The sequence below is a fragment of the Anolis carolinensis genome, chromosome 1 (assembly GCF_035594765.1).
Source record: "Anolis carolinensis isolate JA03-04 chromosome 1, rAnoCar3.1.pri, whole genome shotgun sequence".
In the NCBI taxonomy this organism is placed as follows: Eukaryota; Metazoa; Chordata; class Lepidosauria; order Squamata; family Dactyloidae; genus Anolis; species Anolis carolinensis.
In genome coordinates, this window is record NC_085841.1 from 83,992,024 (window position 1) to 84,017,180 (window position 25,157).

Consider the following 25,157-nt stretch of genomic DNA (forward strand, 5'->3'; position numbering starts at 1 on the left):
GAATCTTTCTTTGATACCAGCAATAGGAAAAAGCATTCTGTATTATAAATAAGAGCAACTGCCTTGCTTTGTAGGGAAAGGACTTATTGTGGATCTACAGTCTGCTCTGTGCCTTTTGAATCTGCTGCCTGAAGCAGACTAATGGTAGGATAGGTGCTGCTCATTCTTGGCATGACCAGTCGAGCCTCCATGATGCTCAAATTTTAATTAGCACTGACCTGAAGCCTGAAGTGAGTATCAAGGCCACCTAACCACTGCTAGAACATAAAACTCATGGTTTGGACCATCACTATGGTAAGGAAGCAGACAGGGCTAGTGAGAAGGGTGGGGAAGCTTGGGAAATGCAAGATGTATGTATATTGCAAAAGCCATTTTCAGTGCAGGCACTGACAGCAAGGAGAAAGTCCACTTCTGCTTTGCTTCAGGCAGCAAAATGTTTTGCTTCAACAAAATGTTTTGGTTTGGCACTGTGAAGCCTCCCATCCCTAGGCATTGTCTATTCTTCCAGTTGTACTCTCAGGACCCTGCTTTCACGTCTTCTATTTCTAGAGGTGTGCATTTTTTTGTTTGCCTCGTAATTTGGATCAAATTTGTTAAATTTTGTTCTTACGAGGTGATATCCGGGACGAAGACATGGATCATGCCAAAATTTTAAGAATAGACACTTACCCCACACTTTTTTGTTTTAGTTTTGTACATTTTGGAAGGCTTTCAAAGTCAATTTCCTCTTTAGTGCAAGGAAGCAAAGCAAAGTCAAAAAGGCTGCCTTAGTGCCTTGCCTTGCCTTTCCTCTAAATCAATGAAGTCTCAGCATTAGGATTGGGGGGGGGGGGGAGAGCAGTGTTTGCTGGGAACAGCACAGAACTCTGGAAAATGTAGTTTGGGAAGGGAGGAGCTCTATGCCAGAGAATTCAAAAGGCCCTGCCCTAAACTACATTTCCCAGAATTCATCAGCATCAGAATAGCGGAGAGAGAGATTTGTCCTTCCCTAACAGCAGCCAGTGAGAGTTCCAATGACTGGTTGAACCTGCAAAGAGGAGGATTGTTATCTTCTGTCATTGTATAGAAAATAGCTGAATACAGATACGGCTTACTTGGAATAAAATTGAAAGGAGAGAGAGTTGAACCTGAAAAAAATATATGAATGACATCTCCTGGTGGTTTCATGTAAATATCAAACAACATAGAAAATCCAAATTGAGCCCTGAGATGTCACCAGGGCATCTAACAGACATCCCCTCAGCACCACATTTTGAAACTGTGTCCCTGAATTCCATGGCAGAGAGTGGCAACCTAGAAGGATACCATAGTCAATGGTATTGAAAGTCACTGACAGCTCCAGCAGAACCAACAGGGACACACTCCCCCGTCTAAGTGAACAGCCACAGTGTACTGCGGCAATCCCTATTCTATCCCAGCCAGCCACTTTACATGCACACATTGAAACAAGAGATGAAATGGGCCATTTGGTGAGGGAAATTGACTCCTGATAGACCACTGCTGTTCTACCTCCCTGCCCTGCAGGGCTAACATTTTACTCCATGGAAAACCCAGAAGGGCACTGGCCACTCCAGCTTCATCCAGCCAGGTCCCTATAATACTCATCCAGTGGACTTGCTCTTTAATGCCAGGTCCATAATGCCAGGTCCACTGGATGAGTATTATAGGGATGACTGTCAGCTCACCACAGCCGCTCCTGAATGAACACACGAGACTCTCTGTGGTATCACCAGGAACTTTTACTGTAGGAAACATGAACATCAGAAAAGCCAAGAATGGGAGGCTCCGGCCAACCCTCCTTTATATACCCTCCCCCTCATTTGAACAGTCTCTTCCCGCTCAGTAAAACCCCGCGCAAATTCCCCGCCAAGTCCATCAGCCGTTTCTCCTCCGAGTCCTGGGACGCAGGTGTCTTATCAATGTCAGTGACCCTGAAACTCAGAGCCACATCCAGGCTCTAGTAGCAGGGTTCTGACATGGCGTCCTCCTCCCCTTCGTCCTGGAAGGAAAAGATTAAACACAACTATTGTTCTCCGCTGTCCAGAGTTCCTTTATACTTTTTTAACAGGCTGCAATGGAATACCGGGTGTACCTTTCCTAGGTCCTTTGGTAGCCTCAGCTCATAGGTCACTTCGTTTATTCTTTTTGCTACCCTGAATGGCCCTATATAGCGTGGAGCCAATTTCTTGGATGGGAACCCCAATTTCAGGTTTTTTGTGCTCAGCCAAACCAGATCTCCTTCGCCCAATTTGTCCCCCTCTCGGCGCCTACGATCCGCAAAGAGCTTGTACTTCTTTTGTGTTTCCCGCAATGCCTCTACCACGGTTTGCCACCCTTGCTTGATTTTGGCCGGCCATTCCTCGTCGGTCTGGCCCTCCCCTTCCTTCCACTCGGGTAGCCTGGGGAAAGGTGCCACCTCCTGTCCGTATACTATTTCGAATGGGGCACGACCTGTGGCCGAATGTACGGCCCCGTTAAAAGCCATCTCAGCAAACGGAAGAAGGTCCGCCCAATCATCCTGTCTATAATTGGTGTACATCCTTAAGAATTGGCACAGTGTCTGTTGGGTACGTTCGACCCCCCCGTTGGTCGCGGGATGAAAGGCCGAGCTCAGGTTCCTTTCTGCTCCTAACAGCTGTAAGAATTTTCCCCAAAATTTTGCGGTAAATTGGACTCCCCGGTCACTAATTATCTTGTCGGGACACCCATGTAGGCGATATACATGCTTCACATACAAATCAGCAAGTTTTTCAGCTGAAGGGAGTTTTGGCAGAGCCACAAAGTGTGCCTGTTTTGAGAATAGGTCCAATATTGTCCAAATGTATCTGTGGCCTCTGCTGGGGGGTAGTTCGCCTACAAAATCCATGGCTACGCATTCCCATGGCCTCATGGGCTCCACCACCTTCTGCAATAGCCCCTGGGGCTTCCCCGGTGGTGTTTTTCCCTCTGCACATAATTCACACTGCGTGACGTATCCCCTGGCGTCTTTCCTCATTCCGGGCCACCAGCATTGTTTGGCCAACAGTTTAATAGTCCTGGTGGGGCCTAGATGACCCGCACCCTTGTTATCATGGTACTTCCTTAACATTTCTCGTCTTAAACATTCAGGAATATACAATTTCTTATTTACAAACACCAAATCCCCACACAATTCTCCCTTTTCTTTGTTTGTTTGTAACCATTTGTCCATTCCATACGCTCGCTTCAACTCTTCCTCCCATATTTCTCCTCCCCCCGTGGAAATGGCAGTACGTTTGTTTTCTTTGGCCGCTTGTGCTCGAGTTAGTACTGCCAGGCCCCATTGCTTATCAAGAAAAATACTCCCTTCAGATTCCTGAATTCCTCCCCCGTGCTGAGGCATCCGAGAGAGAGCGTCAGCGAGTATATTATGTTTCCCCTGGAAGAATCTGAGTCTGAAATCAAAACGGCTGAAATATTGGGCCCATCTAATTTGCTTCGCTGATAGTTTACGAGGGGATCTTAGATACTGTAAATTTCTATGGTCAGTCCACACCTCAAACGGTGTTCCACTTCCTTCCAGAAAGTGTCTCCAGCACTCTAGTGCTTTTAGAATCGCTAAGGCTTCTCTCTCCCAAATCGGCCAGTTTTTTTCTGTATCGCTAAACTTTTTTGACAGATAGCCACATGGCTTCAGGTTCCCCCCCTCGTCTTTCTGTAGCAGAACTGCCCCATATGCCCGGTCTGACGCATCGCAATGTAATACAAAGGCTTTAGACATATCAGGGTGCTGTAGGACAGGCTCCTCAGTAAAACGCTTTTTAAGGGCTTCGAAAGCTTCCTGGCATTCTATTGTCCAGGTCAGTTTGGCCCCTGGGGCCTTCACTTTGGCTGTTTCTCCCCTACCTTTAGTCTTTAACAAATCCGTTAATGGCAAAGTGAGGCGCGCAAAGTCCTTGATAAATGTTCTATAGAAGTTTGCGAACCCTAGGAAGGATTGCAGCTGCTTCCGTGTTTTGGGGGCTTCCCACCCCCTCACGTCTTCTACCTTCGCAGGGTCCATCGCCACTCCCTGGGAGGAAATCCTATACCCCAGAAAGTCTATCTGGTCTTTATTGAACTCGCACTTGGCAAGCTTCGCATACAGTTTTGCTTCTCTCAACTTTTGCAGGACTTCCCTGACTAGTTCTATGTGTTGCTCCTTAGTCCGAGATACTAACAATATGTCATCTAAAAAAACAAAGACTCCCTTGTACAACAATGGATGCAACACTTCGTTGATTAATTGCATGAACGCGGCGCCTCCGCCGCACAAACCGAAAGGGAGCACACGATAGTTGAATAATCCGAATGCACAGGAGAAGGCCGTCTTCCACCTGTCCTCTGGTTTAATCTGCAATTTATGGTACGCTTCAATTAAGTCCAATTTAGTGAATATCTGTCCCTCCGATAACTGGGCGATCAAGTCCTTCACTAAAGGTAGGGGGTATTTATTTCCAGAACTGATTGCATTCAGGCCCCTGTAGTCAATGCAGAGCCTCAGCGTTTGGTCCTTTTTGCGCCTGAACAACACAGGCGCCCCTAGAGGGGAATTTGAAGGCTCTATGAAACCCCTCGCTAGGTTTTTATCAATGTATTTTCTCAGTTCCTCCTTTTCCCTAGCCGACATTGGGTATATTTTTGCCTTAGGAAGCTCTGCTCCTGGGACTAGCTCTATCTTCACTTCAACTCTCCGCTTCGGTGGGAAACTGTCTGCTTCCTTCTCATCAAATACGTCCACAAAATCCCGATACTCTGGGGGTAATTTATCTGCCAGTTCTGCTATCCTGATAGAGTCTTCCTCCCCCCTTTTCCCCGGCTCCCTTTCCACTTCCTGGCTCCCTCCTTCCAACTTCATCCTGAAGATCATGCTCTTATCCTCCCAGTTGATTTGCGGGTTGGCCTGCCCCAGCCATGGCATGCCTAGTATAACATTATAGCTGGCTATTTGTGATATCACAAATGACACCTTTCCTTCCCAACTCCCTATCTTACACTTTACATCTTCGGCACTGTACTTAGCTAATGATCCCGATGCTGTGGATCCGTCCAACTGCGAAAAAGCTATTGGGGATTCTAGGTTCGTTCTTTCGCATCCCAATCCCTCGGCTAATTCAGGGGAGATGATGTTCCTGGAACATCCACAATCCACAAATGCTTTGCAGGTTGCTTGTTTGCTGCCACTTTCCAGCTGAATGGGGACCACTATCATGGCTTTGTCCTGACTTACCAACCCCCCCGAGTGGTGCCTCATCGGTGGTTCTTCCTCGGCGCGTTTCCCTGCCACGGCTCTTGGTTTGGGCGGGCCTCCGCCTTCCCCTTTTCTCTGCCAGCACTCGGCAGCCCTGTGGCCCAAACGGCCGCACACGAAGCAGCCCCTCCTGCTGGTGCTCACGTTCCCTGTCGGCTCCGTTCTCCTCCCGGCTGGGGTTGATCCCTCCTTCCGGCTCCCCTCTTTCATCTGCGGCCGCTGCTGTAGCCCTCCTCGGTGCCTCCTCGCCTGGGCCAGCGATGTCTCGATGCGCCCCGCCAGCTGAATCCATCCGCGCAGTGTGTCAGGCTCATCACGATGCACCGCCCAGGAGAGGATCTCCCGCCTGAGCCCCTCTTTGAAGAGTTCTATCTTTGTCACTGCAGACCATTCCGGCACCTTTTCAGCGAGGCATTGGAACTCCTCCGCATACTCAGATACCGACCTCTGCCCCTGGGAGACGGTCTTCAACTCCTCCCTCGCCCGGATCTGCTCCAGTGGATCTCGGAAACGGGTCTCCAGGGCCCCCATAAAGCGTCGGAGTGACCCCAGACATGGGTCGCGCCGCGCGTGTAGTTGAACGTACCAGCTGGCCGCTCCCCTCTTCAACACTGCACCAATGGCCCGTACCCGGCTGGATTCCGTTCTAAAAGTGTGGGCATTGTCCTCCATATAGCCCCTCACCGTGGTCAGGAAAAAATCCAGTTCAGAGGACTCTCCCCCAAACTCGATCCTTAGTTCCTCTCGTCTCGGTAGGGGTCCCTGTGGTGGCAATCTCCAATTCTCCGCCCGTCGCAAGCCCCCTTGCGGGCCAGTGGGCCCCGCTGCTGCTTCCCTTTGTCCTGTGCCACGCCCGGCATTCGCCAGGGGCACCAGGGTCTCAGTTGGGAGCGTAGCCGGGATTCTCGGAGGCTTTTCCCCTTCGTCGTCACTCTCCTCCACCCGCGTCAGGCTCGTTTGGATCTTGGGCCGGGCACCGGGCTCCTTTCGCATTTCCCTTCCCTTCGGTGCTGGGAGGTCTGCAAAGCCCTGGCTGCTTCCCATGCTCACGTCCCACATTGAGCTAGCCCGGAGTTCCCTTCCTCGCTCCGGCTCCGCCAAAACCGCCAGGCGCTCCATCGCCCTCGACATCACTGCCAGGGTGGTCTCCATCGCCGACATCCTCTCCTCCAGAAACACCATCTTTTGCGGGCCTGGGGAAGGTGAACCTTCCTCTCCTCCGGTGCTATCTCCCCGCACCACTCCGCGCCTCTGGGTTACCCCATTTGGCTGGGCATAAGCGGTGGATGACGCCAGGGCCGCCAGCTGGTGGAACTCAGCGTCCGTCTCGGGAGTGGCCCTTTCCGACCTTCCTCCTCCGGCGCCCAAGAGCTCTTCATCCTCCACTTGCATGTTACACCTCACCGCTACAGCGGGATGGTGTCCATATTCTTGGCTTAGTGTCAGCTCACCACAGCCGCTCCTGAATGAACACACGAGACTCTCTGTGGTATCACCAGGAACTTTTACTGTAGGAAACATGAACATCAGAAAAGCCAAGAATGGGAGGCTCCGGCCAACCCTCCTTTATATACCCTCCCCCTCATTTGAACAGTCTCTTCCCGCTCAGTAAAACCCCGCGCAAATTCCCCGCCAAGTCCATCAGCCGTTTCTCCTCCGAGTCCTGGGACGCAGGTGTCTTATCAATGTCAGTGACCCTGAAACTCAGAGCCACATCCAGGCTCTAGTAGCAGGGTTCTGACAGATGACATTGTGCAGATGCAATGGTGGTATTGTGCAGATGCAAAGTATTATTTGTGATAGGTGACAGTTTAGGGGCAACCAAAACCCTGTGGCTCTTCCCTGTCTCATGTTGATAGCTCTGAATCCTTATTCTCTCTACTGATTAATGAGGTAATGTTTTCTCCCTTGGCTGCTCCCTCTCCCATGCTCTCTGAATACTCCATAGTAAAGGTAAAGGTTTCCCCTGACGTTCAGTCCAGTCATAACCGACTCTGGGGGTTGGTGCTCATCTCCATTTCTAAGCTGAAGAGCCGGCGTTGTCCATAGACACCTCCAAGGTCATGTGGCCAGCATGACTGCATGGAGCGCCGTTACCTTCCCGCCGTTGATCTACTCACATTCGCATGTTTTCGAACTGCTAGGTTGGTAGGAGCTGGGGCTAACAGCAGTTGCTCATTCCGCTCCCGGGATTTGAATCTTTTGGTCTGCAAGTTCAGCAGCTCAGTGCTTTAACACACTGTGCCACCAGCCCCCCCTCCATACTTACTATTTAATTGGCAGCTGGGCAGTTCAAAGAAAAAGACCAGTTTAAAAGGAGAGAGGAACCTCTCCTCTTTACCCCCAACCAGGGTAAGTGGTTGTTGCCTGCATTTCACCCCAAAGCAGCTCGTACTTTCCTGTCACCCAGGCAGCCCCTTTCAGGCAAAGCTGGGGAGTCTGGAGCAGACAGCACAGTTCTTGAAAAAGAGAGGCCACAGCGAGTGGATAAAAACAGCTACAAATTTCTCTTTTCTAGTTCGGCTCACTGGTGTGCTAAATCCGTCAGCAAATCTGGTGATGTATCCTAAGACTTGTAACTTTTCCAGCTCTGATCTGGAAGGCCACATATTCTTCATCCCTGCCTTGAAAGTAGTGGTGACTAGTGGTATTCATGCCAGTAGGATGAGTGAGTCAGGGTTTTAGTCTGAACTTTAGAGAAGTTTTCCATACTGTCAAAGCTATTCTGGGTATTTTGTATATTGAATAGAAAACGTTAAAGTTCAGAATAAAATGAGCCATCTCTACTTTGCTTTTGAAGAGAAGTGAGAGCTACGACCTCAAAAATTGGCAGCATACACAGGGGCGTTAGGCGAACTACGCCGTTGCAGAAAGCGCCATCCTGTGGGGGGCGCCGTTGAGGAGCCTCTCGAGGCGCCCCAGCTTCTTTTTTTCTTTTTCCCCGCTGGAAGGGGGCACGCCGAGGCCTCGCGCCGCCCTCCGAGGCCTTGCACCGCCCTCCGAGGCCTCGCGCCACCCTCCGCAGCCTCTGGCCGGCCTCCGAGGCCTCTGGCCTCCCTCCACGGCCTGGCACCGCCCTCCTCGCTGGCCTTCTCACTGGCCTCCCACTGGCCTCCGTGGCCTAGCCTGCCTTTGCCTTCTCGAGGCCAGGTCTCCAGGCTGCCTGGACATGTTCCAGAAGCCCACCTATGGCAGGCATCCTCAGAGGTTGTGAGGTCTGTTGAAATCGAGGTAAGTGAGGTTACATATCCGGACCTCAATATATGCTTATTATGTTGTTATGTAATGTTATTTTTAGGATTGGAAACTGCCCTGAGTCCCTTTTGGGAGATAGGGCGGTATATAAATAAATTATTATTATTATTATTATTATTATTATTATTATTATTATTATTATTATTATTACGTCCAGGGTGGGAGAAAGGATGTTTTGGTGCTTAATTTGTAAAATCATAATGTAATTTGATGTTTAATAGGCTTTTCCTTAATCCCTCCTTATTATCAAACATTTTCGCTTATCGAACGCTTTTATTTTTCAGTGATTGGTTTGGGGGGGGGGGCACCAAAATTCTGTTAGCTTACACTTGAAAATTACCTTGGGCTGGCCCTGAGCATACGCCAGTTCCTCTTCAGTTTTGCAATAGAGCCTGCTGACACCCATCTCACAACGTGCATCTACTTCCGATGGGGCTCCACCACAAAAGTGAAGAGGAACTGGTGTATGCCACTGCGGCAGCAACATGGGAGGCTTCCTGTGTTGCATTGGGATTAAAGGGGGAAGCTGGGCAATGGGTTCTCTCTCCCCCCCCCCCCCACTGGGTACTGCCAGATTCGCCATGATCCATTGCAATTCTGTAGCATCTATGATGAGGTCTGTAGTGAGGTTTCAATGGTGGGCTGTGATTCTGGAGACCTGAGTTTATATCTGCACTCAGCCATGGAAACCAACTGTGTGGCTTTGGGCAAGTTACATTCTTAATCTCAGGGGAAGAAAAAGGCAAACCTTTTCTTGCCAAGAAAACTCAGTGATTTTATGTTGGGATCTCTACAAATAAGAAATGACTTGAAGGCACACAACAACATTTATGTTTTTGTTTTAATATAAATCATGAATAAAGCTCTATGGACCGAATTCTTCTGCTTCACTGTTTATGAGTCCTTACAAACTTTGTTGATTGGAAGGAAATGATTTGTTTAAAAGTCATATATGTTTATGACTCTATATATATATATATATATATATATATATATATATATATATATGAGCTTCAGATAGGTGTAGAATCAGACCCTGAATATCTTCCTAAATGTATCCATCTTTCTTTGCTTATCACTGACAGTTGCATGGCAGAGTGTGCCTTGCTAGCTGTTGGGTGGCTATCTGCAATTATTTCTTATAGTGAGTATGCATAAAACTTTCCAATTGCGTTTAATTCAACACAAAACATTTTCTATATTTCATGTCATGGGCTCGAATGAAATGGAGATAGTTCATCAACATTGATATGTGGTATTAAAAGAGCCAAACAGCTCAGGGGTATGAGAGTGCATAAAAATGTTTTGTGTCCTGGCCGGTATATTGCTTTAAATTTTTTTACAATCAGCCCCAATTGTTCATTCTTCCCATGCAGAAGATACTCACATATTCATTTTTAAAAGGGCAAATCAACCATAATTCAGTTTATAAACTGTGGAGCTGGTTGTGAATGTCTGGATGAATATTCATTAGAATCTCTTAATCTGCCATCGACGGTGATTCATTAGGCATATGTAAATATCATTCACTTTAATTGCCCCTAAACTGACTTAACATAATATTGCCATTAGCAAATTATTAGTTATTTGTGTAACTAATGGTACATTATGGTGCACACGTTAAATGGTCAAATATATGATTACAATTATGAAGATGTTTTATGCTAGGTTCTTTCTAAACCGTTTGATGAAATATAAAGGAGCTGAACGGAATGTGGTATGTTAATAGGACAGTTGTTGAACTTTATTATTACTGTTATTCTGCACCTTTGTGCAGGCTGGAAGAGACAGGCCATTTATTGTGGCCAAGTCTTTGATGGGTTACAGATTGCTGTCCCCTTTCTTCCTTTATCAAAGGCTCTGGTGATTTTCGCATGCGTGCTAACTCAGTTTTAACTAATGAACTCAGTCCTCAGTTAATTATTGGTGGAAATAACCTAGGTTTCTGGAATATGACCTTTTAACTGGGTGACCTGAGTGGAAGGTTGGGGCATTGGGGCTAATAGTAGTCATCAACAGCACTTACACCCCAGTCCAAAACATATGGCTTGCATTGATTTCATCCTAATTTTACTTGTAACTGGAATGTTATATGTATATGTAAGTAAATTCTGCATAGAAATAACAGCATTAGGGTTGAATTTAGCCTGCAGTTCCAAAAACTGAAGAAATCAAATCACATGGAAGACAATGTAACCTTCTGATTAATTTTTAAACACTATCCAACACAGGCCCCATCTACACTGACCATAATGCAGTTTCAAACTGGTAATGGAAGAAAGTGATTTTACTGTGCAGATCACTACATAGGAAATTTTGTAACCAGTTTGAGGCTTGGATGGTGATTGCAGAAACCATTGAGCACTGGTATGTATTAAGGGCTTTCTTTCACACATTTTTGTTGGTGTTTATTGTCTGGCATTTGGAAGCTAGCTTTGAACTGCATTAAATGGTTAGTGTAGATGGGGCCACAGTTTTAAAGAGTATGTGGTGTTAACACAGATTAAATAGAAATAGCTCTACAGCCTTAAAAGTGAATTTCCAAAACTACCGACAGTCCCCAAGTTACAAACAAGATAGGTTCTGTAGGTTTGTTCTTAAGTTGAATTTGTATATAAGTTGGAACAGGTGTATTTTTAAATGTAACTCCAACAATATATATAGATATAGATATATGAGCTTTGGATAGCATAAGAAAAGTTAAACACTCCTGTGGTGTTTGTTTTGCTGTCTGTGCCCCTGTTCAGAAGATTTCCCCTCAATTTCTGTCCCTATGATAATTGGATTTTGAAAACTTTTGCTTGTTATGGAAATAAAGATTGGTGATAAAGCTTCAACTGAGAAACCTTTTCCCCATGATAACTCTTTCAGGGGTGTATTTCCCTTCCTGGGGGTAGATTTCTCTCACTTCCTGTGGTCTCACCCCCATTCTTAATTATGAGTCATTGATAAGTCAAATATTTGTTACTCTAGGACTGACCCCTCTTTTCTAATGACAACACCTTTTATTTGCCTCATCCTATTTTGGGCTAATAATCTGGCCAATATGTGTATGGATCTCTTTCTGTACTAAACGGGTTTTCTTGGCAAGATTTGGGGGAGTAGCTTGAGAGTCTCGGAGTCTGAGAAAGTATGACTTTCCGAAGGTCGCCCAGTGGGTTTCCATGGCTGATTGAGGATTTGAACTCTGATTTCCAGAGCTATATACGTTCACCCTACCAATTCAACATGTATGCAGAACACATCATGCGATGTGCAGGGCTTGATGAATCCAAGGCTGGAGTTAAAATTGCTGAAAGAAACATTAACAACCTTAGATGATACTACTTTGATGGCTGAAGGAGGAGGATCTGAGGAGTCTTATCACCAAGGTGAAAGAAGAAAGTGCAAAAGCTGGATTGCAGTTAAACATCAAGAAAACCAAGATTAAGGCAACCAGACTGATTGATAACTGGCGAATAGAGGGAGAAAATGTGGAAACAGTGACAGACCTTATATTTCTAAGTGTGAAGATTACTGCAGACACAGACTGCAGCCAGGAAATCAGAAGAAATTTATTTCTTTGGAGCAGAGCAATGATCAACCTTGATAAAATAGTGAAGAGTAGAGACATCACACTGGTAATGAAGATCCACATACGTAGTTAAAGCAATGGTATTCCCAGTAGTAACCTATGGATGCGAGAGCTGGACCATAAGGAAGGCTGAGCGAAGGAAGATAGATGCTTTTGAAATGGGAGGAAAATTCTGAGAGTGCCTTGGACTGCAAGAAGATCCAGCCAGTGCATACTCCAGGAAATAATGCCCGGCTGCTCACTGGAGGGAAGGATATTAGAGGTAAAGATGAAGTACTTTGGCCACATCATGAGAAGACAGGAAAGTTTGGAGAAGAGAATGATGCTGGGGAAAATGGAAGGAAAAAGGAAGAGGGACTGATTAGGGGCAAGATGGATGGCTGGTATTCTTGAAGTGACTGGCTTGACCTTGAAGGAGCTGGGGGTGGCGATGGCCGACAGGGAGCTCTGGCGTGGGCTGGTCCAGGAGGTCATAAAGAGTCGGAAGTGACTGAACTAATAAACAACAACAAAGTCCAACACTCAAACTACTATACCATACCTGATTTCATAAGATATAATTGTGCCTTTTTTGTGCCTCCACAACGCACACTTTAAAGCAGGCAATTCCCAGAAATCTCAGGCACAGAATCATAGAATCATAGAATAGTAGAGTTGGAAGAGACCTCATGGGCCATCCAGTCCAACCCCCTGCAAGAAGCAGGAAATCGCATTCAAAGCACCCCCGACAAATGGCCACCCAGCCTCTGCTTAAAAACCTCCAAAGAAGGGGCCTCCACCACAGTCCGGGGCAGAGAGTTCCACTGCCGAACAGCTCTCACAGTGAGGAAGTTCTTCCTGATGTTCAGGTGGAATCTCCTTTCCTGTAGTTTGAAGCCATTGTTCTGCAGGGCAGCAGAAAACAAGCTTGCTCCCTCCTCCCTATGACTTCCCCTCACATATTTGTACATGACTATCATGTCTCCTCTCAGCTTTCTCTTCTGCAGGCTAACCATGCCCAGTTCTTTAAGCCGCTTCTCATAGGGCTTGTTCTCCAGACCTTTGATCATTTTAGTTGCCCTCCTCTGGACGCTTTCCAGCTTTTCAACATCTCCCTTCAATTGCGGTGCCCAGAATTGGACAAAGTATTCCAGGTGTGGTCTGACCAAAGCAGAATAAAGGGGTAGCATGACTTCCCTGAATCTAGATGCTATACCCCTATTTATGCAGGCCAGAATCCTGTTGGCTTTTCTAGCAGCCGCATGACATTGTTGGCTCATGCTTAACTTGTTGTCCACGAGGACTCCAAGATCTTTTTCACACGTACTGCTGTGGAGCCAGACGTCCCCCATTCTGTATCTTTGATTTCCATTTTTTCTGCCGAAGTGAAGTATCTTGCATTTGTCCCTGTTGAACTTCGTTTTGTTAGTTTTGGCCATCTCTCTAGTCTGTCAAGATCATTTTGAATTCTGCTCCTGTCTTCTGGAGTGTTGGCTATCCTTCCCAGTTTGGTGTCATCTGCAAACTTGATGATTGTGCCTTCTAACCCTTTGTCTAAGTCGTTAATAAAGATGTTGAACTGGGCCCAGGACGGAACCCTGCAGCACTTCACTCATGACTTCTTTCCAAGATGAAGAAGATGCATTGGTGAGCACCCTTTGGATTTGTCCGCTTAGCCAATTACAGATCCAGCTAACTGTAGTTTTGCCTAGCCCACATTTTACTAGTTTGTTTGCCAGAAGGTCGTGGGGGACTTTGTCGAAGGCCTTACTGAAATCCAGGTATGATACATCAACAGCATTCCGTGTTTCAACCCAACTTGTACCTCTATTAAAAAAGAGATCAGATTAGTCTAGCATGACTTGTTTTTGGTAAATCCGTGTTGGCTATTAGCAATGGCCGCATTTGTTTCTAAATGTTCACAGACCACTTCCTTAATTATCTTTTCAAGAATCTTGCCTGGTATCGACGTGAGGCTGACCGGACAGTAATTGTTTGAGTCGTTCTTTTTTCCCTTCTTGAAGATAGGGACCACATTCGCCCTCCTCCAATCTGCTGGGACTTCTCCTGTTCTCCAAGAACTCTCGAAGATAATTGCCAGTGGTTCTGAAATAACCTCAGCTAGTTCCTTCAATACTCTTGGATGTAACTGATCTGGCCCTGAGGACTTGAATTTGTTTAGAGAGACCAGGTGTTCCTGGACAACTTGTTTCCCTATTTGGGGTTGGATTTCCCCTAATCCTTCATCCATTCCATGTTGCTGAGGTTGAAGACAGCTTTCTTTTTGTGAGAAGACCGAGGCAAAGAAGGCATTAAGTAGTTCTGCCTTTTCCCTGTCCCTTGTCACCATCACCCCATCTTCTCCTCGCAGAGGCCCTATTGCCTCCTTGTTCTTCCTTTTTCTACCAACGTAAGCAAAAAAGCCCTTTTTGTTGTTTTTAATATCCCTGGCAAGCCTGAGCTCATTTTACGCTTTAGCCTTGCAAACCTTTTCCCTACAGGAGTTGGCTATACGTTTGAATTCTTCTTTGGTGATTTCTCCCGTTTTCCACTTCTTGTGCATGTCTCTTTTGAGTCTTAGCCCAGTTAGAAGTTCTTTGGACAAAACCCCGTTATGGATTTCTCCTATAGAGGCAAGACACAAAAGAGAATTGGCCATGGAAAATTGGCTTACTTACCAACAATTACTTTAAAAAAAAAACGATAATCAAGAATTAGTAATCAAATCACAAGAAGAAATGATGTAGGAATTTAAAAAATTAACATGGTTCCAATACTTCCAAATAAAACAATGTTATAAAGAAGATGCAAAAACAGGCTTTAAACAAGAACAAAGTCTATGGGAACTAGTAATGAAGAAGGAGAAAAAAGTTATAAGAACAATATACCAACAACTACTTCAGTGGAACACAGAGAATGGACAGATCAAAAACTGTCAAATAAAATAGGCACAGGATTTTGGACACAATATTAGAATAAATCAGTGGGAAGAAATCTGGAACAAAAAACTAAAATTCTCCACAGCAATTGACATACATGAAAATTGGTACAAAATGCAATTTCGGTGGTACCATGCACCTGTCAAGATTGCAAAATTTAACAAAAGAATGTCCAATAAATGTTAGAAATGCAAAAAGGAAATTGGCACTTTCTTCCATTAATGGTGCACATGTAAAAAAGTTAAAAAGTTCTGGAAAGACATACACAAGATGTCACAAAAAATATTAAAAATCAATTTCGCCTTAACACCAGACATGTACCTGCTTGGCTTAACAAATGTAAAACTAAATGTAAATCAAGACAAAATGTTTTTCCTTATGTGCATGGCGGCAAGACTCGTCTTAGCCAAAGTGTGGAAACTGGAGAAAATACCATCCCCAGATGTTTGGACCTTGAAAATGTTTGACTTAATACAGATGGACTGTTTGACACAGAAACTAAGAAATGCAACAAAAAAAACAGACTGGTCGGGCTTTAAAGAATTTATTCAGAGTAGAGGAACACCACTCATTATAAATCTATCTGATGTATAAACGGTAATAATGGAATAAAAACTGGAACAAACAACAGTTGAAAAATGCAAGGAAAAACAATTACCCTAAAGAGGACAATGGGAAGTCATAGTTTTAACTCACGGGATGTATGTGGGTTCCTTTTTTTGTAACCTATTTTTTTCCTACTTACCTATACCTTCACAACCAATATTTTCCCCCACTTTCGCTGTAATTATCAAAATAATCACAATAAAAACTATTTACAAAAAAGAAAAGGAAAAGAAGTTCTTTGGACATCCATTCTGGCTTCTTCGCACTTGTCTTATTTTTTTTCTTTGTTGGCACTGTTTGCATTTGTGCCTTGAGTATTTCACTTTTTAAAAATCCCATCCATCCTTAACTCCCTTGTCTTTTAATATTGGCGTCCATGGAATGCTGCTCAGTATTTCCTTCATTTTTTGGAAGTCAGCTCTCTTAAAGTCCAGAATGCGTGTTTGACTTGTCTTCGTTTCAGCCTTCCTTCGTATCGCGAACTGCAGGAGCATGGTCACTTGCCCCTAAGGATCCGACCACTTCGACTGTATTGATCAGGTCTTCCACATTTGTTAAGATTAGATCAAGAGTAGCCAATCCCCTTGTTGCCTCTTCTATCTTCTGGACCATAAAATTGTCTGCAAGGCAAGTGAGGAATTTGTTGGACTTTGTACTCTTGGCTGAGTACAAAGCAGATATTGGAATAGTTGAAATCACCCATGACTACTATATCTTTTCTTTGTGTCTGTTTGATCAGCTGTTGACAGAGGCTTCATCAAGTCCTTCATCCTGACTCAGAGTTCTGTAGTAGACACCCACGATGAGATCTTTTTGAGTCCCGGATGTTAGGAATTGTGTGAGTTGAAGTCCAAAACGCCTAGCTAGCCGAAGTTTGCCCATGCCTGTATACGAGTGTCCTTGCTCTAGCTTGTTCATTTGCTATTCTTCTAAATCAGATGTTGAAAATGTTTTAGACTCTGCCTACCAGAGCTCAGCACACTGACTGGGGGTTCTGGGAGTTGTAATCCAAAATTTAGCTTTTCCAGACTGTTGAAAATGATTCTCTTTGCTCATAAATGTGTTTAATTTTGGAGTTTAGATGTAGGCATGCTAAAGGCCAGATGCCGAAGAAATATATGTGATAAAGTAAATAGGGAGGGGAGGAGAAAACAGGAACATATGGCATCCATGATCTAAAGGTGTGTGTGTTGGGGGGTGGGGGGTGGGGGGGTGGAATACTAATATTTTTCTGTGCTAGGAACCAGAAGTCTGTATTAGGTAAACTGGGAGCAGCTGGAGTGTGTTGTTATTTACCTTCAAGTTGATTGCAGTGTGTGGTGCCTCTATTCTAGGGTTTTCTTGACAAGATTGAGTCAGAGGTGGTTTGCCACTGACTTCCTCTTATTGCGATTTTCCCAGACATTGGGCTTCCATGTCTAAGTGAAGCCCAGAAAAGACCTCAAGAGCCATCTAGTCCTACCTACTGTCATGTATGAATAGACTGCTCCAAAGGATGATGGCCTCTCCTTCTTCAGACAGTTTTAAATAGAGGTTGAATGGTTATCTCTCACTAATTCTTGGCACTAACATATGGCACGGGATTGTGCTAAGTGGCCCTTGCAGTCTGTTCTGCCCCTAAGATTGTATGATTCTACTTTTGAGGCACCCTATTCTTTCAAGCAACTTTTATTGTCATGAAGTTCTTTTGCTTCTGGGCCATGATCCTTGAATTGAAATATCCCACCTGAAACGATACTCTGTGAAGCAGCATTGCTCAACAATACTCATTCAACACCTGTTGAATCAGTTTTGACATGGCACTGTGTACTTTTTTCCTCTCAAGTGTGAGTCAGTATCTTGTCCTATCCCCATCGGAGGTGTATTGCAAGAAATTAGTGTGATTTGACCTTAGATCCCAAGCTGATCACATACATCATCAAAATGCAGGAATAGCTATATTGATCCATTGGAGCTGTGTAAAATCCTGACTTACCAGACAGGCAGTACTATTACTGTTGTTGTCCTTGCATGTCCTTGAGTTGTTTCTGATCTACAGTGACCCTAAGGAGAACCTATCACAGGGTTGTTCAGAAAAGGTCTGCAATTGCCTTTTTGAAAGGCTAAGGAAGTATGACTTATCCAAGGTTACCTTGTGTTAGGTCCAGCTAAAATGCCACAAAAGTGAGCAAATTTTTTTGACTTATACAATCAACTTATGAGTGGCAGAAGGAACTCTAAATTATGGTTAGTGCAATTTTGGGTAGTCCCTTTGATGGGTAGGATAGAAATATTTTAAGAAATTAAATAAATAATCAGGGCAAAATGGGTCTTTAATCGATCTCTGTGTTTTTCAGAGTTTGGAGACAGCCTTGGAATGGCTAAAAAAGCTAAATGAAAAATAGATCAGTAAAAGGTACCATTTCCTTCCTATGTCTTTCTATCAATGGCGGGAAGCTTAAAATGGACAGGTACAAAAGGAAGAATGTGAAAAAAAATGTCCCAGACTTTTTTTAGCCAGTTCATCACTTTTCCTGGTAGCAGAGTTGCCAACCCTGACAAATTTACCAAGGAAGGAGATAAAACAATATCCTGCCCCTCTCCAAAAATCCCAGAGGGAATCTGTGTGCTCATGGATAGTAAATCAGAGAAAATCAGCCAAGGCTGAACTGCAATAGTATTCAAAACCCATAATTGCTGTTGATTAGAATTCAGTCAAGAACCGTGCATAATGCCAATAGGTGACCCCCTTTTCCCTGGGTTGCTCTGGCTGTGATTGCGGAGGCCTTGTAACAAATGCCTAATGCCATTTAACGATGGAATGACATATCTCTGATATGCAAATTTTTACAGCACAGCAATTAAGCAGTTTAGGTTTTTACGACAGTGTTTGGGCTCTATACAACAACAAGGGGGGAAAAGGAGGCCAATAAAGGGCCGGTGATGAATGGGCCAATCCCCACTGGAAATATACCATGTAATCTTGCAGTGACAATGCATTATGGATAGCATTGTGATTATTGGTTGTTAATCTCCTTCTTTCCCTCCCTCCCTGCCAGGCTTTCTTCTAGTAACCTTCCCTCCCTTAACTGCCCCCCTCCCACACTCTCCAGCTATAGTTCCACGGATGAAAACGACATGGCTGCCACATTGTTGGGGGCATGAGCCTTGGATACAGATGGGAAAGTTGGGCCATTGCAATCTGCTGCGCACAAGGGCGGCAGTGAAAAGGGGCCTTGCAGCTCTGCAGCGTGTCAGCAGGGGACAGAACCGGGGGCCATATGCCTCTCTTCTTCTCCCTTCTGTCGCCAAGTCTGCTGCCTCGTCCTTCTGTCAGGGGACACTTTAATGATGAACATGTTTTAAACAGTTTTGTTTACCTAGCAGCAGCCTTAATTAGACACCTTAAACCATTTTTTTTAAAAAAAATGTTGGAGTTGTGCCTCTGTGGGTGAAAATCACTGGGGCAGATAATTCCCTTACTTCCAAAGTTGCAGGAGACTCTTTGGTTTCTTTTAATTGTGGAGGAAACTCTTTATTGTCTAAAGAATTCCTTTTGGATTGTACATAAAGAGAGAGATGTTCCGTTCCCCATCCCTCCCCTTTCATTATGCAAGGAATAGTCAAAAGAAGAAGGACAGAAGAATTTCTTTTCAGTCCAGCATGATGAACTGTGTGTTCACTGAATAATATATTCCCACATTTACAGTATGACTATAATTACAAGGTGATTCTGTATTCAGGGTCGTTGGGATGGGGTGTTTCAAGAGCTAGAAACAGCCATTGTTCCACATTTTTTTCTGCTCATTTTTGTCTTGGGTGAATAGAAATTTTTAAATAAAACTTTCGCATTTCTGAATAGATCCTCTTATTTACATCTGCTGTAAGATATAATCAGAAAACAGAAGAAGTTGTCTTATGAACTAGTGTTTATGTGAAATAAAACTTTTTGTTTTTATGATGGCAAAATGCCATTGTTTTTGTTGCCATAAACTAACAGTAACACTCTCCTCCATTTATTGTTTTGTGTATATCAATATTTTTTTCATATTAATTAATATTTGTAAACACTTATAAACATGATGACATAGTTTGCTTCTTTTCCCTTAAACTACATATGACAAATCTATCTAAACAAAGGAAATCCCATAAGCAAACAGGCAAACACTTAGTTTGTGTAATTTCATTGTAGGCTTGAAAAAAAATTATCCTTATATCCCAAGATTATCTGGCTGCCTTTTAAAGATATCACAGCCAAGCAGTGTCAGGAAACTGTAATTTTGTTCATCAAAGAAGCAGACTGTACATTTCGACAGAGAATTATTCCGTCTGTTAAATTACACAACAGACTGTAGTGCAATCACTGAAAGTCTTTAGTTTGCTTTTCATTATTTAGGCCGTTTGTTCACCACTTTAAAATATCAAAACAAAACAATTCAATTTTGGTCTTTCTTCTGGTTAATATTTTGGCTCTCGTCTGCTAGTGCAGGGCCAGTGTGGATATGTATCAGCTGGGATGGGAGAATGTTTGTTAAGTGTGTTTGCTTAATTGCAAAGACATAAAAGGGACAACACACCATTGCATAACTATTCCTGAAAAGAAAGAAAGGGGAGCAAGGCAAGGTGGTAATTCAGGGCTTTAATCGGATGATGTGTGATGGGAAATTTTCCATGACTATATTGTTCCCAGAGAAAACTATCCACTTTTAGAAATGCAATGTTCCAAAAAATGAATTAGTAGCATAATAAATTCATTTCATAAAAGTCAATTTTGAGTTATGGCATTCAATATATTTATAATCAAGTTAGAGTTAATTGTCTGAGCTAACCAAGAATTACACAGATCTAGGCAAACAACTCTTCAGCCATACTAAGATTTGTAAATGAATGATCTTCAGTGTCTTCATTTTTATTTCTTAAAATTAAAATAATGTGAGGGAAGTGTATCAAGTAGACATGGGCAACTGTGGAAGATTAGTGGGTTGAATTACCCCCGTCCAAGTGACCTTGGAGAGCCATATATCTTGCACCTGGTCTTACCAATCCCCCACTCTATGTTTTGGCCCCAAATGTCCTCTAGGTCAGTGGTTCTCAACCTGTGGGTCCCCAGCTGTTTTGGCCTGCACTCCCAGAAATCCGAGCCTTCATCTCCCAGTTAGGATTTCTGGGAAATGAAGGCCAAAACATCTGGGGACCCACATGTTGATAACCACTGCTTTAGAGACATGGGGGCATCACTGGGTCTTCCTTGGTCTTAGAGGGCATTTTAGAGCATTTGGGGACAAATTCTTTTTTTGTCAGATTTTTCAGATTAGGAGGTCTAACAGAGTACCAAATATGATAGAAATGGTACCATGCCTTTGAAGAACATTTTGGAAGCATTTTGGGGTAAAAATAAATGACACCCACCCCCAGGGAGACCTATAACCTATAGGGCTGCATATGCCCCACAGGCTGCTTTTTGCCAACTTTTGCCTTAAAACATTATAAAGTAAAACTCTAAAATCATTTTCAAGTACAGCACTGAATCTATATAATTTTAAAAATTAAACTGTAGTTTAATGAATTTTGCTTCTGTCTTTATGGAGCTTGTGGCATTAACAAGACATAGTACTTTAACTGAAAGCAGAGCTGATTCAAAACGTTTTACTGCCTGAAAAAAGATTACCCCTCCCTTCTTACTCCACTTAGGTATGTGTGTGTCCTCACAATGTTAATTAGCAGGAGCTCAACTTGGTTGGGAAAACACCACTGAGACTGCTAAAATTTAGGAGAGGTCACACCAACATTTTCATGATTAGTGGTGCAGCCCACAAGCACACTGAACAAATACCTCATGGAGTCCACAACCTGGCTTGGCCTAGCTTCCGTTTTGTTTTGTTTTGCAGTACCACCATCCTGTTCTTCTGAAAGCAATTGCTGAGGAGCCAACCAGACAGGACAGTGAGAAACATGGTCAAATTCCAAACTAGTCACAGAGCAAGGTTTGGTTAGGGTAGACTGATGACTCCAATGTCTGTGGTTCAGGAAATCCACTCTGGGATCTAGTTCCTCTCACATAGGCTTTGCTGGGGTCAGCCACAGTCTCCTTGCTGGACAGGGTTGCTATGATTATGAAATAATGGGAAGAGCAGGATATTAATTCCAATTAATGAATAAAAAAAGTAGGGGAAATTGCATTCCAATTTTTATCTTCAAAACAATCCAGTCCAACATTTTTCTTTCTGTGGACTAAATATTAAGCAAGGAGGACAAGCAAAGTTCTAATTGAGGAGCTGGATAGGAGACGCTTGCTACTACATATATTAGAAAAACCAATATTCTCAATGAGCGTTTTGAACCCTGGGAAACTAATTTACTGCTTTCACACATCAGAATTAACTAAACTGTAAACATTTTAAAGACACCTATCAATGCATGCGGTTCGTTCTAATTTTAAAGCAAGAGGCATGATTTGCATCTTTTAGGATGCAATTACATTCTATTCTGCTCCCATGGCTGTATAAATATGCTTTTTTTAAACTTGAGATTCTAGTATAATCTGGCGCTCTGATGAGGCTTTGAGGTACTGTTTTACAATGCCCCATTCCTTCCTAGAGAGGCAAACCCAGAATGTGGTCCTGGGGGACTCCTGTTCAACTCTTTGCTCTTTGTCCTGAGGGATCTACTTTGTCTCCCATTCTATTTATTATATAAATAAAACTGTTGAGAGAGATCATCCAGGTGACACCAAATTCTGCTACACCTTTCTACTCCAATCCAAGGAAAATGTCTTGGATTTAAACTGGTGCTTGTCGTTGGTTTAAATCCATGAAATGAGGGCAAAGAATTGAAATGTAACTCAGAGTGTTGTGAATAACTAGGACTGCAAATAAAAGAATCCATGCCTGGAAAGCACAAGATAAATTGAATGGGACAGGATATAGAAACAATTCACCAGGTTGAAGACAACCCACAGAGGTTTATTCACAAGTACAAGTGGCTGCTTCAAAACATACAAGCATTAAACATACCGAGAAAGCAAGGTGTCATAGAATTTAACAGCTTTTCAAAACTCTCGCTCCCCTTCCTGATTGGCTGAGAGTGGTCTAGTCTGGATCTATGCCCTGAATGGCTGATGTCGCTGACATTGCCGCCTTCAGGCAGGGATTCCCTCAGCCAATCATCTGATGGGACATGCCCTGGAAGGGGACATCCTTTGTGAAGACAAAGTTAAAGAAATGATCATGAGCCTTTGATTAGCTCATAGTCCAGTTCTGTATAAACAATGGTGTAAGTCTCTTGAGACAAAAGGTGATGATCTTGGTACTCAAGAGTTGGGCCATCAACGAAGAAGTTGAACAAATGTACATAGTCTGAGCCCCTGATTCTGGAGTCAGCAATCTCTCAGCTTCAAGTGGGTCATTTAACTAGGCAAGTATTTTCTGACTGATCTGACCCAGCACAGGAAACTATCTCTGCATATACAAACAATGGATTATGGTCACTGTCTGGGAAACAGCCAGAGGGATTTGCCCAACCTTCCTGCTTAGAAAATGTTGCAGTAGAGCCTGTGAGTAACGTTAAAAACAGTAGTATGGGTGCCAGAAGGGGAAAAAGGGTTACTCGGGAGCAGGAATCTGATGATGAGCAACAGAGAAAGAGAATTCGGGACATACTTACAGCACCTACAGATGAAGAGTCGTTTGAGGGATTCTCTGGGGATGATGGGTCAATGAGTGAAGGAGAAGGAGGAGACATCATGGACTGGACTAAGATAAGAGAAGTGCAAGCTATTTGTGAGAAATCAACAACTAGTGATACCTTTATGGGGTTCTCTGGGAGTGAAGACTGGCAATCAGGGGATCCAACTGATTCTTGGGGGGATCTAAGTCTTGACAGGAGGTGGAGGAATTGGAGGGAGATTCAAAGGAATTCACAGCTGGGAGCAGCTGTGGGGGATGGTGATGGGGCGGTGGTCAGTTCATCCTCTGATGATGGTTTGTAGATAAAAGTGGGTTCGGGGTGAGGGTCTTTGCAGAAGGCAAGGTGTTGATGTGCGTTCGTGTGCTGGGTATTGGGAAAGTTTCTTGTAGTCTTGCTGCTGCCTGTTTCATGTTCAGTGTTGGACTCGGATCTGCAGTTTGGACCTGAACCGGTTTGGCTGGAGACGCTGCTTCTGCAGACACTGGAGCAACGCTGCTTTGGATTCCTCCTGCCTCGACCTTGGACTTCGGCTGATGACACTTCTCTTCTTGCAACTCCCTCTGTTAATCATTTGTGTACTGTGCCTTTTTGTTTTGCCTTAGAGCACTTTGTTTGACTTGTTGCTTTTTGCATCCAGTTGATCTGGATTACATTTCTGTTTACCCTTTTGAACCAGGTCTGATTTGGGTTTTTGAGTTTTTGACCAGTGGAACTGCATTTAAGTATCCCTGCATCATTTTCCTTTTGTTTCAATAAACTCTGTTTTGAAGACACTTTTAAGTCTGGCCCTTTAAGGCGTCTGTGATTCCAATAGAAAATTTCTTAGTAGGGTTAGAAAAAGGTGAATGTCTCTGGGCTACATCTTGCTACTGTTTATAAGGACGTTTATACATTTTATATAAAGGAAATAAATACAGTATGCAAAAAGATACAGGTTAGGCAGAAAATCATGAAAATAGATACATTTTATTAAAGGGTTAAAACTATAATGTCTTTGTGGAGAGGGAGCTGCCGCTGGTCCATTCTCAATCCTCAATGCTTCAAAATAGCAAAAGTTCAAAAAAAAAGTATTTTAAAATAATAAAAATTAATATATTTCTTGCAAAGCCCTTGGTGGACTATAGATCTTTTTTGGGGATCATCATGGCTCGACAACATGAGACGATAGAAGTGCTCCTGGTCAATCAAAAGGCAGACCAGGGAATAGGTACTTTGTGCTGAGCAGGGTTACATTCTCCCTGAAGATACAGATTTCCCATTTGGCGGGTTCCTGGACTCAGGCTTCAGTGGTGACCAGGAGTGCTTTTGTACATTTAAAACATGTGCACCAACTATGCCTGTTCCTTAGAGTCTGGATCTGGCCATGGTTGTACATGCCTTTGAAAAGTGGTTGGAAATTTTAGTTAGTACAAAGAACTGGAACTAGTATATGAATGGAGGAAGGTTACAGGGATCATAATGCTCCCCCATTAAAACATCTCCATTGGATGCCAGTTTGTTTCCCTGGCCCAATTGAAAGTACTGATTGAGCTATACAGTCTTATAAGGGTCAGATCCAGGCAATTTGACAGACCAGATCTCCCTACATGTGCTAACCCTTGCCCTGGGATCACCAGGAGGGGCCCTTTTCTCAGTCCCACCACCATCTCAAGCATGACTGGTGGAGTTCTGAGAGATAGTATTTTATATTTTTTTGCTATAATTTCAATCATTTTAATATTGTCAAAGGTTTGATTCTATTTGGACGTTCACTTTTTTGAACTTTTTTTAGTCATGTTGTATTTTTAGATTGTAATTTGCCTTGAGTTCGAATTTGGGAAGAAAGGCAACAAAATAAAGAGGAGGATCACCTCACATTATAGGTGGATGGATTCAATAGAGGAGGCCATCA

General features: G+C 43.7%; 1 protein-coding gene across 1 annotated transcript; it reads right to left on the reverse strand.

The window, feature by feature from the left end:
• Positions 1–1,693: 1,693 nt before the first annotated feature.
• On the reverse strand, positions 1,694–6,991 carry LOC134298367 (uncharacterized). The gene is made up of 2 exons (XM_062978282.1): positions 5,228–6,991; positions 1,694–1,999 (listed from the first exon to the last, which is right to left on the reverse strand). Exons 1-2 carry the CDS (start codon positions 6,773–6,775, stop codon positions 1,958–1,960), a joined length of 1,590 nt encoding a protein of 529 aa, XP_062834352.1. The 5' UTR covers positions 6,776–6,991; the 3' UTR covers positions 1,694–1,957.
• Positions 6,992–25,157: the final 18,166 nt, after the last annotated feature.